Source organism: Aquarana catesbeiana, linkage group LG04, assembly GCF_042186555.1.
Source record: "Aquarana catesbeiana isolate 2022-GZ linkage group LG04, ASM4218655v1, whole genome shotgun sequence".
NCBI classification, from domain to species: domain Eukaryota; kingdom Metazoa; phylum Chordata; class Amphibia; order Anura; family Ranidae; genus Aquarana; species Aquarana catesbeiana.
Window position 1 is genome coordinate 17324268 of NC_133327.1, and position 12391 is coordinate 17336658.

The 12391-nt window shown below is 45.0% G+C and overlaps 1 protein-coding gene across 1 annotated transcript in view; it reads right to left on the reverse strand.

The window, feature by feature from the left end:
- The window catches only part of CHRNA2 (cholinergic receptor nicotinic alpha 2 subunit), a 127059-nt gene that overhangs the window by 41681 nt on the left and 72987 nt on the right, over positions 1-12391 (reverse strand). Inside the window, exon 4 of the mRNA XM_073624882.1 lies at positions 8149-8193. Within this exon, the coding sequence (XP_073480983.1) occupies positions 8149-8193 (45 nt within the window). The remainder of the gene's footprint in view (positions 1-8148; positions 8194-12391) is intronic.

Consider the following 12391-nt stretch of genomic DNA (forward strand, 5'->3'; position numbering starts at 1 on the left):
AGGGCTTGTTTCTCAAACAATAGGTGCTGGAACTCAACCACGACCCCCCCAATACCCCTCCCCCTAAACACACCCTCCAAATCACATCTAATAGTGGGTGTGGTCAGTCAAATTTCATGAACAGTAGGAGGGTCCTAAAGGGGCATTAAATACCAGGATTGCATTACATACAGAGTGCATAGTTCAGGGGGGTTACACACAGAGTGCAGAGCTGCCACTTGTAAACACGGAAACCTGACTTCTGTGTTTACAAGTGATTGTGGTGAGCAGCCCCCCCCAAGGGTCTGAGCCAGAGGTGGTGGAACTGAGTTCCACCAAGTTCCCCCTGAAAAAAAGCCCTGCCCTTTCTTGGGCTGAGTCATCCATCGAGATACAAGCTCTAATCGACTCTGGGGCTGCAGGCCTGTTCATTGATGCTGCCTTTGTATCGAAGCACTCAATTTCGCTGCAGCTGCTTGACACTCCACTTGCCACTGAGGCTCTTGACAGGAGTGCCTATGTGCCCATGTGACTCATGAGGCTTTTCCGTTGTCCATGGCCGTAGGGGCTCTTCACCATGAGATAATCCAATTCCAAGTTATTTCCTCACCTAAGTTTCCGCTGGTTATTGGTTATCCTTGGTTACAGAGGCACAACCCCTCTTTTGATTGGCTCTGTGCTGAGGTTCTCTCCTGGTCGCCACAATGCAGTAAGACATGCTTCCAGAAGGTAGCCAAGGTCCTGTGCACCTCTTCACTCTCCTCCCGGCCGGAGGAGTACCGAGATTTTAGCGATGTCTTTGACAAAGGTCAAGCCGGTAGTTTGCCTCCACACCGGTTGTATGATTGAGCAATTGACCTTCAACCTGATGCCATACCCCCTCCTGGCTGGGTTTACCCTTTGTCGATCTTGGAGGATAAGGCCATGGAGGAGTATGTTGCAGACGCACTTTCTCTGGGTTTCATCTGCAAATCCTTGTCTCCTGCTAGTGCTGGTTTCTTCTTTGTGAAAAAGAGTGGTGAACTGAGACCTTGTATCGATTATAGGGTCTCAATCGTTTCACAATTAAGAATGCCTATCCGTTGATTACGGAGTTATTTGACCGCCTCAAGGGAGCAACAGTTTTCATGAAGCTTGATTTGAGAGGGGCATGTAATCTCGTGATGATTAAGGAGGGCGGCGAGTGGAAAACTGCGTTTAATGCCAGAACAGGCTATTATGAGTACCTCGTAATGCCTTTTGGCTTTTGTAACACCCCGGCAGTTTTCCAGGAATTTATTAACTATGTCCTCCAAGATTTGTTGCAGTTATGTGTGGTGGTTTATCTCGACGATATCCTCATATTTTCCAAGTCCCTGGAGAGCCACCACACAGATGTCTGTCGTGTGCTTCAGAAACTAAGAGAGAACAATCTCTATTGTAAATTGGAGAAGTGTGAATTCCATCGTGATCAGGTTAAATTCCTGGGTTATGTCATTTCCACTGCTGGTTTTTCAATGGACCCAGAGAAACTTTCAGCTGTCCTACAGTGGCCCCAACCCGTGGGTTTACATCCCCTGCAGCATTTTATTGGCTTTGCCAACTATTATCGGAAGTTTATTTGTAACTTCTCGTCTCTGGTCAAGCCCCTGACTGATATGACCAGAAAGGATGGTAACCCACAGAGTTGGTCTCCAGAGTTCCATTAAAGTGGATGTAAACCCAATGTCATCCTTTCTAAACTACTGCCATAGGGGTTATCTATAGGGATATACATGCCTCCTGCATGTATCTTTACCTGTCAAATGTCTCCCCTCTGTCTGTTATTAGACCGGAAAAACTGCATATTCTGTGGGTGGGTCTGTTGTCTGGAGCTTGGTGGGTGGAGTCGTGATGTCATTAGACACCACCCTCCTACCTCTACACTCCTCGTCAATATGCATTTTCTCCTGTGTATTTCTAACACTGAACTTCGGCTAAGATCTCTAACATCCAGTGAAAAGACAGGAAAGTAACCACATGACTTCAGCATGCCAAATCATGCTGAGGTGTGGAACAGCCAATCCTTGCAGATCTGCTGAAGAAAGGAGTGGGGGAGGGAATTAAAAAATAATGCATGTCTTAGGCTAGTGCACGAGATGTAAATCACCTGTCACTCACAGCAAGGGGGAGGATTTGACAAAGTTTTTCTGTTTGTCAAGATTTTTCTCACTGAACAATAAAAAGAGGATTGCTCAGAGCTGGATTAACTGTGTGTGGCAAGACTGGGCTAAATGATAGGAAATCTTATACTCTACAGTATGATATATAAAAAAAAAAATTTCGGGTTTACATCCACTTTAAGGTCTTTGAGTCTCAAGGCTGCCTTTGTTTCTGCTCCTGTGTTGGCACATCCTGATCCTACGTTACCTTTTTATCCTTGAGGTTTATGTTTCTAAAACTGGTGTTGGCACCCTTCTGTCTCAACATCTTACCTCTGAGAGCACTATGCATGCTTGTGGCTACTTTTCCAAGAAATTGTCACCTGCGGAGTGCAATTACGAGATTGGTGACAGAGAGAGGTCATTTTAGCCCTGAAAGAATGGAGACATCTCCTCGAAGGTATCACTGTGACGGTTCTCATTCTTACTGACCATAAGAATCTCACATTCTTGTCTGAGGCTAAATGCCTCACTCCCAGGACGCAATGGGCTCTTTTCTTATCTAGTTTCAATTACCCGGAACTAAGAATGTAAGGGCTGACGCTTTGTCACAACAATTTTCCTCCAATTCCAAGATGGAGTCGGTTCCGGTTCCTGTGATTCCTCCTGATCATATTCTGGCTATGGTTCACACCAGTCTCACTTCTCCTTTAGGTGACAAAATTCTTGCTGCTCAGGTTGATGTTCCTCCTGGGAAACCTTGTGACCGCTGCTTTGTCCCAGAGAGTCTCAGTACTGCCGTGCTCCAGACTTACTATTCTCCCAAGGCTGCTGGCCACCCTGGGAAGAATCAACTCTTTTGGGCCATTAACTAACAATTCTGGTGGCCTAGTCTACATGCTGATGTAACCGCCTTCGTAACTGCCTGTTCCGTGTGTGCTCAGAGTAGGACTCCACGACACCTTTCAGTGGGCCTCCTACAACCCATACCCAATGGAGAGAGGCCCTGGACCCACTTGTCTATGGATTTCATTATGGAGTTACCCAACACCCAGGGCAACACAGTTATCCTTATGGTGGTTGATCGGTTCTCAAAAATGTCTCATTGTATTCCACTTAAGAAGTTGCCCACTTCTAAGGAACTGGCTTCCATTTTTGTTCAGGAGATCTTTCGCTTACATGGGCTACCCAAATTGATTATCTCGGACAGGGGTAGTCAGTTTGTGTCCAGCCTTTAGTGCACAGTTGGGAATTCAGCTTGCTTTCTCCTCTGAGTATCACCCGCAGACTAATGGGGCTGCAGAACGAGCCAATCAGTTCTTGGAGCCAGGGGCGGGCTGGGCTGGCGGGGCAGGGATGCAATTGCCCCCTGGGCCGCTCTGATATGCTGTGCAAAGGCTGCTGTGTCGTCAGCTCAAAACCACACATGCGCAGTTCTTGAACTGGCCAAGTCCAGTACTGTGAGCAAACGATGTCTGTGTTAAAGAGCACAGCACAGCCCCGCCCAGCCCATCCCTCCTGCACATAAATGGCTGGCAGAGGCTGGTCCTGCATGCTGCATCTTTTGCGCACTTTCAGAAAATGCAGTAAAAATGTGCACCTTAAAAGAAGTCTGAGGGACTGTGAAACCGGCCAGTACACCCGCACTGCAGCCAAACTGCAGCACACCTGTGTGAGCCCAAAGGCTTGTATTCACTTACAGCAGGCACTGCCACTCCTCTGAAAAGTGATCCATGCTCAGGTAACTCTTCAGAGGCATTTGACAGGCAGTGAGGAGTTGATATTACATTTTATCCCTGCCTGTTTTAACCCCCTAAATGCCAATCCCTGCAGGTAATGGCACGGTTCACTTTGAACTCCACCTTATTTCCATTACTCTCTGTAGGAGTTAGATGTGCTCTCACCTTATTGTTTGCACATCTAATACCTAAGGGTACTTTCACAGTGGGGTGGTGTGGGTGGTAGTGGTAAAGCACTGCTCGTTTTAGTGGCGCTTTACCGTTGTTTTAGTATCGCTAGTGGGGTGCTTTTCAGGCCACTAGTGGGGCGCTTTTCGGCCGACTAGCGGGGTGCTTTTAACCCCCGCTAGCGGCCGAAGAAAGGGTTAAAACCACCCGTGTTGCATTAATTTCAATGGGCAGGGCACCTCTCCCAAACTACCCCAATAATGCTGCTTGCAGGACTTTTCAGAATGTCCTGCAAGCGCACCACCCCAGTGTGAGAGCACTCAGGCTTTCACACTGGGGTGGCATGAGAGGCGCTTTACAGGCGCTATTTTTAGCACTAAAACGCCTGTAAAGCGCTTTCAGTGTGAAAGTACCCTAAAGAGAGTTATGGAAATAAGGTGGAGTTCAAAGTGAATTTCTACACCTAAGTGGAGCACCCCTTTCAGAAGATTTGAGGATATTATTAAACCTAGAGACTGGTGGACTTAGGCCACCATAGACAGATTAAAATTCTGCCGTTCAGCAGAAATTTCAATCTATGTGCAGACTGTTTGTACAGAATTCGATCTATCAACTGACTTCAGTACAATCAGTGTGTCTTTTTTTTTTTTGGCGATCACTGCTGGCTGCTATAGCTGCTGGAAGTGATCACTGAATTCTGGTGGCTGGGAAACGTTCACCCCAGAGCACACACCAACACACGGCTCTTACGGAAGCTTGGTAATTCAAGTGCCAGGCTTCCCTAGCATTACACCTGTGGGGCTGTGACCAAGTCTGGGCACAAGCTAGCACAGGCTCCTGGAAACACAGGAGGGTGGCCAGTAAGAGGAGAGCTGGGATATGACATTACTTACCTCATATTCCTGCCACTCCTAAATGTGCTCCACTGCAGCACTAGGCCTATGATGCCCTTAATCTGGCCGGTGCTCCGGCGTGCGCCTACATGTGCTTTTCTCACTACCCGCAATTGACACAGGAGGAGCCTGCACCCTGGTGAATCTGGTGGTCATGCCGGGGAGACAGCAGGACTTGCGTGTTTAGCCTGCTGCGCTCACTGTGACTCTCAGCTACTCTGCTTGCTTGGCTTGCCCAGTGGTGTGGTGCTCACTCACCAGAGAAGCTCCAGACTCCACAGGTAGTGCTTAGTGTGGCAGCAGTGACAGCACAGTCTTTAGTCTTCATCTTCCTGCAGTCTCATTGGTCTGTGTATTGGGTGTGGGGAAGGGGCAAGCTCTTTTTCTAAGTCTCTCTGGGGCAATCATGCAGCCTCTCTCTGAGAGACTGCTCCGCTTATCACTGCCTGCACAGAAAGTGACCGCTTCACAGTGCCTGCACAGAAAGTGACCGCTTCACAGTACCTGCACAGAGAGAGAGACCGCTTCACAGTGCCTGCACAGAGAGAGAGACCGCTTCACGGTGCCTGCACACAGAGAGACCGCTTCCCAGTGCCTGCACAGAGAGAGACCGCTTCACAGTGCCTGCACACAGAGAGACCGCTTCACAGTGCCTGCACACAGAGAGACCGCTTCACAGTGCCTGCACACAGAGAGACCGCTTCCCAGTGCCTGCACACAGAGAGACCGCTTCCCAGTGCCTGCACAGAGAGAGACCGCTTCACAGTGCCTGCACAGAGAGAGACCCCTTCACAGTGCCTGCACAGAGAGAGACCGCTTCACAGTGCCTGCACAGAAAGTGACAGCTTCACACTGCCTGCACAGAGAGAGACCGCTTCACAGTGCCTGCACAGAGAGAGACCGCTTCACAGTGCCTGCACAGAGAGAGACCGCTTCATGGTGCCTGCAGGCAGTGTCAAGCAGTCTCTCTTTCTCTGGGGCAATGTGGAGCAGTCTCCCTCCCTCTCTCTCTCCGTATGGGGAATGTGGTGTAGATGGATGGTGAGCTGATTTGGTGGTTCAGTGGGCCATTTGACTGGTCTTGCTCCCAGGCCTAAGGCTGCCAGCCCTCCCCTGCTTGGAGCAATTCCTACGTTGCTATATTTCTGACCATTATAACAACTTGTCAGACCTCTTACCGTGGGTGGAGTTCGCTCACAATAGGGCCTTGAATTCTGCTTCCCGATTGTCCCCGTTTATGGCGAACTATGGTTTCCAACCTTCCATGTTGCCTGACTTCTTTGTTTCGCAGAGTATTTCTGCATTAGAGGAGCATCTCCGTGGTCTTTGTTCCACTTGGGCACAAGTCCAGGAGGCTTTGTGACATGCTAATGATGATAGGTACAAACTCCATGCTGACCACAGACGCCTGCCTGGGCCTTCCTACCAGGTTGGGGACAGGGCCTGACTGTCATCTCGCAACCTCCGACTTCGTGTTCCCTTTCTGAAGTTCGCACCTCGGTTTATTGGGCCTTTCCATATTCTTCGCAGGATTAACTCAGTGGCTTATGCATTAGACCTTCCTTCTAATATGCGTATCTCAAATGTATTTCATGTCTCCTTATTAAAACCTTTGGTCTGCAACCGCTTTACCACCTTGGTGCCTTGTCCTCACCCTGTACAGGTTGAGAACCATGAGGAGTATGAAGTACAGTCCATTGTTGACTCCCATAGGTTCCGTGGGCGCATACAGTACCTGGTGCATTGGAAAGGGTACGGTCCGGAGGAACACTCTTGGGTCTCATCCTCGGACGTACATGCCCCTGTCATCCTCAGTGATTTCCATTGACGTTTTCCCCTCAAGCCTGGTGGTCCTCCGAGGGGGAGGGGTCATTGAGGAGGAGGTACTGTCAGGGCTGGCTCAGCCCTTCCTTCTCTGAGCTGGCCGCTCAGCTGTTGGCTAATTGCCAGCTCCTATCTCTCCACAGTGACTCACCTGTTGATGATATCCTGCTCCTCAGTCCTGCCTACTTAAGCCGTCCAGTCCAGATGATCTCTGCCTTTGCCTTGGTCACATCTCTAGAGATACCCTCCTGTGTTCCTGTTAAAGAGTTGCTTGGCTGACATTCCTTCTGGCTCCAGATCCTGCTTGCTGTTCTACTACTCTGTTCTCTGGCTCCCTGATGTTTTGGCTTGTCTGACTATCCGTTACCGTTCCTGAACTCTGGCTATGTTTTGACTACGTTTACTCTGTTTACCTTTATTTTATTATTATTATTAAACAAGTGTGATTTAACTGTACTTCTGTCTCAGTCTGATTCATGGTTTCTGACAAAAACATGCCAAACAACCAAGAGTCAATGCAATATAAATGAATAAATAATGCTAAAATTCCTAGGCAATACTCATAGTACATGTAAGCTAAGGAAACCAGTGAAACTAGTAAACAGATAAATAGATAAACTATACTGGAGGTGGGAGGGGGGAGAGGGTCCCCTCGGGGACTTCCATGCTATATATAGCCAAACCATGAGGGACTTACCTGGGTGCACATCACAGTCCCTGGGGAGGGGTCTTGGCATGATATGTGGAGTTATGTTAATATTGATATGACTATGTAAAAATAATATTTTAAAATAAATCTTGTCACTTTATTTAGATGGCTGTAACAAAAGTCTGTTAGCTCCTGATGAAGAGGACCATGTCCAAGAAACGCGTTGAGCAGAAAGACTATGTTGTACAAACCACTGCAGTGGTTGGAATTGACTGCATTTTTTAATAAGTCTGTTATTATTATTATATGTTGCATTTTAATGAAATTAAATAAAATGTTATATTTTTTTACTCAAATGTTGTGCCTCAAAAGTCCCACACTTTTTACTATATATAAATAGTTTCAATGTATTCCCATAGACACACTCCTAAACCTTTTGGTCAGCCTTCCCAGAAGAGTTGAAGCTGTTATAGCTGCAAAGGGTGGGCCAACTCAATATTGAACCTTACGGACTAAGACTGGGATACCATTAAATAATTAAATTATATAGTACATAAAAAAAATGTATATATATATATATATATATATATATATATATATATATATATATATATATATATATATATATATATATATATATATATATATATATATATATATATATATATATATATATATATATATACACACACACACACATACACACCCATATAAATGCAGTATATATATACATAATAAAAATAAAAAAATATAATTTAGCATTTTATTTGGCCTACCTGTTTTAGCCACACATTAGTTGTCATCATTTGATTTTTTTCATCCTGTAATCAAATGAAAAAAACAGTTAACAAAATCGAAAAAAAAATAAAAATACATTAGTCATCTGAAAATAAATATGAATCTAGGAGTGAAGAAATATATCTGAATTGAAATCAGCAATAATCAGGTCAAACTCAACATGAGCACAGCATGTCCCCGAACATCTCACGCCTCTCCTCGTACCACCACTGCCTTATCGTCCCCGTCAGCCGGCCCGCTCTCTGTCCGCCAGACCTCAGCCTTATTTATGTTTGAGGCACCCTGGTAATTGTGCTTGGAGCCGGGCTTTGTGAGATCTGCATTTTTTTTTTTCCAGCGCGTTGAAAGCATTTTTTTTTCATTTACAGTGAGGAGGAAGAGAGAGTGATGGAAATAAAAATAGGAAGCCCATTTAATGACTTGAGCCAGGCAGACGGAAAAAAAAAAAAGGATGACTTATCTACAAATTGAGGATCCCCAACCAAATATCTCATTACCCCGCTGGGTGCGCCCGGCGACATAAATAAATAACAAAATCCTTAAAGCAGCTGGGGGGGGGGGGGGCTTATTAATATTTATAGCTGTAAAATGAAAGGATGGAAAAGGCAGCTTCCATATTTATTATATCTGTTGATTTGTACTCGGGGTCCAGCCAAGCGTGTGCTGAGCTGAGGAGGTAATATTAATACCTGGTCATTATTTATTACTTTTCCTAATGTGTGTGGATCATTGGGAGGAAGTTACTTTCCTTGCAGTAGGCAGATCAGAGAGTGACAGTTGCAAAGAGGATGGTAACCTAGCAACAGCGGAACTCTGGGACTCGGAATTCCTTTGTTGCAATGTAACAAGTGTCCATTAACATTGCTGTAATTGGCAGGATGAGACAACGTGAGGAGGCATTCAGTGGACAATGTATTTATCCATCGATGAAGGAGGAAAAAAAGAAAAAAAAAAAATGTAATGCCTTGCGCTGTGATTTTGTAGAATTAGTGTTCCGCATTTTACCAACACACAATAAAAAGGACAACGTAAATAGGTTGCCTGTTAAATAACATAGGAATTTGGCTTCATGATTGAAGGGGTTTAAGTACTGAAATCCCTGTCTTTATAGTAAGTTGCTATACACAAAGGGTCTATTTAAAAAAAAAAAATAATAACTGTGTGAATGCCTCATGCATTTGCACAGCTGCCATGAAATATTACCATAATATGTCTTATATGATTTTTCATATGATTTTTAGTTACATCTAGTGGCCATAAAGCAGTATTTTCCCGATTAAAGGTATTTCAAAGAAATTTTACATTATGGCCACCAGATGGAGCTGATGATCATAGGAAATAAACATATTAGACACATTACACAGATTTTTCAGGACAGGTGTGCAAATGCTAAACATGTTTTTTTTTTTTAATTTTTATAAATAGTCCCCTAAATGTCTATGGGGAAAAAAATACAATATGCTGCACCTCCCATAGGAGCCGCTAAATTTAACTGGTTCTTTCCCAAAACAGTGCAGAGGCCACCATTCACACAGGCAACAGTCCATTCTTTCTGGCTCCATTAAACAGTCTAAGTGGTGATGGTGAACCTTGGCACCCCAGATGTTTTGGAACTATATTTCCCACAATGCTCAAATACACTGCAGAGTGCAAGAGCATCCTGAGAAATGTAGTTCCAAACATCTGGGGTGCCAAGGTTCACCATCACTGGTCTAGGGAATGTCTTTCTTATGATTTATTGCTGGTAGAATTTGTAACAGGAGAGGGGTTGGGGTGGTACGGGATACTCCAGAAATGCTGACTGGTAACAGAAAGACGCATTTCCCTGAGCATTTCCCTGAGCAGTCTCTAAACCAGTACTCAAGGGGAAAACCTGAACTGAGACCCCGTAGAGGAAGAGCTATGGCAGGCCACCAAGAGTAGAACCGCTCACAGCCACTAGGGTCTTGAGCTTGAATCAGAACTCACAATTTCCCATGGGAGCTACACGCCTCTCAGCTCCCACCAGGCACTCTTCAATGGGTCCTCCAGACACAAATCCTTAGCTTTAGAAGTAATTAAAATTAGGCCCCCCAGCTCTGCTATAGCTGGGAACTTGAGGACCAGCAGCAGACCTCAGCAGAATTTCCTCAAAAGGGGCAGCAGCCCCTGAGACAGGAAGCGTCTACAGCAGGATTAGACCAGGCCGTAGACTATTTATGTTCTCCAGCTACCTACTGGGAACACCTCCCTAAGGATTGGCTGAAGCACAATAAATATTCAGGCTGCCTATTTGACTTTTCCAGTCCTCTATGTTCTGGGAGCCTCCAGTGCAGGGGGAAACAACCAAACCTGCAGCCTGTGAAAAAAAAGAACAGCCCAAAGAAATCAATAGCTGCTCCAATGACTACAGAGGAGCCAAAAATGCATCCCATATTAGGAGGGTGCTACATTGCATATGTGACAGCTCTGGACCAATGTGCAGTCTGGTGTCCCTGGGGGTAATCTAGGATTTGTTGTCCTTCAAGGAGGTATGTGGATGGTGAAGATTAGATACCTCCTTGCCGTGTTAGGGTCTTTGCTGCTGCCCCTCTGGCAGCGACGGAAATACGCTCCCCAAGATAGATTCAGATGGGCGTAGAGGTGCACTTAGTATAGAAGGTAGTCACACTTGAGGTTATTATTAGAAATGTTTATTGAAACTTACATTTCACAGGTGCTGAGTAAAACCAACGTATTTCAGGGGAAGTTCCTCCCCCTTCATCAGGGCTGTAATGATGGGTGAGATTGGGACTGACCTGGAACCGGAGGTCAACTATGATAGAAACCCTTTAGGTCCCGTCAAATGATGGCGAACCCCCACCATCACAGCCCTGATTAATATGGAAGGTAGTCACACTCAAGATTATTATTATACATTTTTATTTAAATTCATAGCTCACAGTTGACGAGTAAAGCCAATGCGTTTCAGGGGAAGTGCTTCCCCCTTCATCAGGATTGTGATGGTGGGTGTGATTGGGACTGACCTTGAACCGGAGGACAACTACGATAGAAACCCTTTAAGTTCTGTCAAATGACAGAGAACCTCCACCATTACAACCCTGATTGGTATGGAGGGTAGTCAAACTTGAGATTGGTATTATATATTTTTATTGAAATTCACAGTTGACAGGTGATGAGTAAAGCCAATGCTCTTCAGGAAATTGCCCCCCCCCCCCTTCATTAGACCTGTAATGGTGAGGGTTATAATTATAAAGGATCTAAAGGGCTTCTATCATAGTTGACCTCCAGTTCCAGGTCAGTTCCAATCACACCCACATCACAGCTTTGATGAAGAGGGGGCACTTCTTCCGAAATGTGTTGGGTTCACTCATCAGCTGTGAACTGCGACTTTCAATAAACATGTATAATAACAATCTCAAATGTGACTACCTTCCATACCGAGCGCTCCTCTACACCCATCCTAATCTATGGGGAAAAATGACATATATTATACATTCTGTCAGTAGTATTACCATAACAGTCTTTATTTTTCTGAAATCCCCCCGTAACAGAGTGTTATTACCTGCTGATCTTGTAGATCCATTACTTTTCCACAAAAGGGCCAGTATATTTAAAATGACCTTCCATTACTCTTATGAGCCATTTAAAGTCCACGGGACTCTTTAAAAATCACCAAAATGAATCTCAAATAGCATCCATCAAATGGGACAACCCTAAAAATCCTTCACAAACTTGCCCTGACACACCATATATCGACATCACCAAAAACCATCTTAATATCACCCCATTGATTCCAATGTATTTTAACAAAATTGTAATTTTTTTTTCTGAAATTAAAATGATGAAAAGTCACCAGGTTTTCACCACAATTTTGGCGAATGAAAGCTCTCAATTTTGCTTACCTACCTACAAACTCCAGTGATGGAAATCTGACCCTGGCTTCCATATTTGCCAATACCAGTTTTTGGATAGAGTGAGGAAAAGTTATAATAGTGCCACTGACACCAATGTTGGGGGTTATTTCTGCAGCCACTGACACCAATGCTGGGGGTTATTGGTGTGCACTTACACCAATGCTGGGGGTTATTATTGTGTCTACTGACACTAATTCTGTAAGTTATTATTGCATCCACTGACACCAATGCCAGGGGCTATTATTGCATCCACTGTTACCAATGCTGGGGGTTATTGTGCCAACTTACACCAATGCTGTGGGTTATTATTGTATCCACTGACACA